Source organism: Priapulus caudatus, unplaced genomic scaffold (assembly GCF_000485595.1).
Source record: "Priapulus caudatus unplaced genomic scaffold, Priapulus_caudatus-5.0.1 Scaffold1229, whole genome shotgun sequence".
In the NCBI taxonomy this organism is placed as follows: domain Eukaryota; kingdom Metazoa; phylum Priapulida; class Priapulimorpha; order Priapulimorphida; family Priapulidae; genus Priapulus; species Priapulus caudatus.
The window spans coordinates 81,091-82,587 of record NW_014578290.1 but is presented as its reverse complement, the minus strand read 5'-3'; the positions used below and the strand labels follow the sequence as shown (position 1 = coordinate 82,587).

Below are 1,497 nucleotides of genomic sequence, written 5' to 3'. Positions count from 1 at the left end.
CTGCACTAAGTATAAAGGCACAAATTAAGCATGTTTGTTACTATAAGACCAAGGTAAGCACAAATAACATGGTAATGTGACATCAAGGTAAGCACAAATACACACTATTCTGACAACTAAAACTGCACAAATGGTACTCTGCGTTACCATGAATACCAGCCCCTACGAATACTTGGCTCACACCAGCAGCATCTGTATTTGCGTGTGCGTGCGTGCGTGGGTGCGTGCGTATGGGAGTGTGTGTGTGCATGCGTATGGGAGTGTGTGCATGTGCATGCGTATGGGAGTGTGTGTGTGTGTGCATGCGTATGGGAGTGTGTGTGTGTGTGCATGCGTATGGGAGTGTGTGTGTGTGCATGCGTATGGGAATGTGTGTGTGTGCTTGCGTATGGGAGTGTGTGTGTGTTCTTTGCATAAATGGGAGTGTGTGTTGCATTGCGTAGGACGTGGGTGCTTAGCGTAGGGAGTGTGTTTTGTGCGTGCACGCGCACATGCACTACAGTGAGTAGGCACACAGAAGCATCGCAGCGCGTGGCTCATGTGTGTGTGTGTGCCGTGCAGCAGTTACACCAGCAGCGTCTTGTAATGCGCGTCGTGCGTAATGTGTTGTGTGGGAGCGTTACACACGAGCAGCGTCTGTATGCGTAGCGGCGGTGTGGTGCGTGCGTTACACCATGCAGCGTCCTGTAATGCCGTGCTGCGCTCGTGCGTGCAATGTGTGCATGTGTGCGTGCGCTGCGTGCGGCGTGCGCGGGCGTGTCGTTACTTAGAACTAGCATGCGTCGCACGCAGCGTCCGCGACTGTGCCATTCCACGCACTGCCACTCTAATAAGTCTGCAGGGTGGCGGCCATCGTGGCAGGAGAGAACGGATGCAGTGGCGGAGCGGCACGACGCACGCAGCGGCCACCACGCAGACAACGCCATTGACGACGATACGCATCGCTGCGGGGAGAAGAGCAGACGTGCGCCACACAAGCGAGCAATGATAGGTACAAACGTAAGGTCACCAATTGGGCGTCTGGCAGTACTTATTGCTTGTGAGGGATCTCTTGTCTTCATCATCTCTTCTCATCTGCTCCAGTCCCGCCGACTCGCTCTCCCCCCGGCGCCTGCCCTCCATCATCCCATGCCGCCGTCCTCCCATTCTCTCGCAGGCCCCTCTGCGCCCTCTCCCCTCATCCCACCCTCACTCTGGCTCGTCTCCTCGTGCGTCTGCTCTGTCAATCATACTGTCTCATTCCCTCTCCTGCCTCTCTCGCTCTCTTCCACCTCTCCCATCCTGTCCTCTCTGTCTCTCTGTCTCGCTGTCCTCGCTGTCTCTCTGTCTCTCTGTCTCCGTGTCTCTCTGTCTGCCAATCTCTCTTCATCTCGCTCTCTCTCTCGCGTCACTCCTCTCTCTCTCCTCTCTCTCTTCTCTCATCTCTCCTCTCGCTCTCCCTCCATCTCTCGCTTGCTCTCTCTTCGTCTCACCTCCCCTCCCTCGTCCCTCGCCCCT

General features: G+C 55.9%; 1 protein-coding gene across 1 annotated transcript in view; it reads right to left on the bottom strand.

Moving 5' to 3' along the window:
* Positions 1–762: 762 nt before the first annotated feature.
* LOC106815895 (cyclin-J-like) overlaps positions 763–1,497 on the bottom strand; it is a 21,520-nt gene continuing 20,785 nt past the window's right edge. The window contains exon 5 of the mRNA XM_014820425.1: positions 763–944. Within this exon, the coding sequence (XP_014675911.1) occupies positions 763–944 (182 nt within the window). The remainder of the gene's footprint in view (positions 945–1,497) is intronic.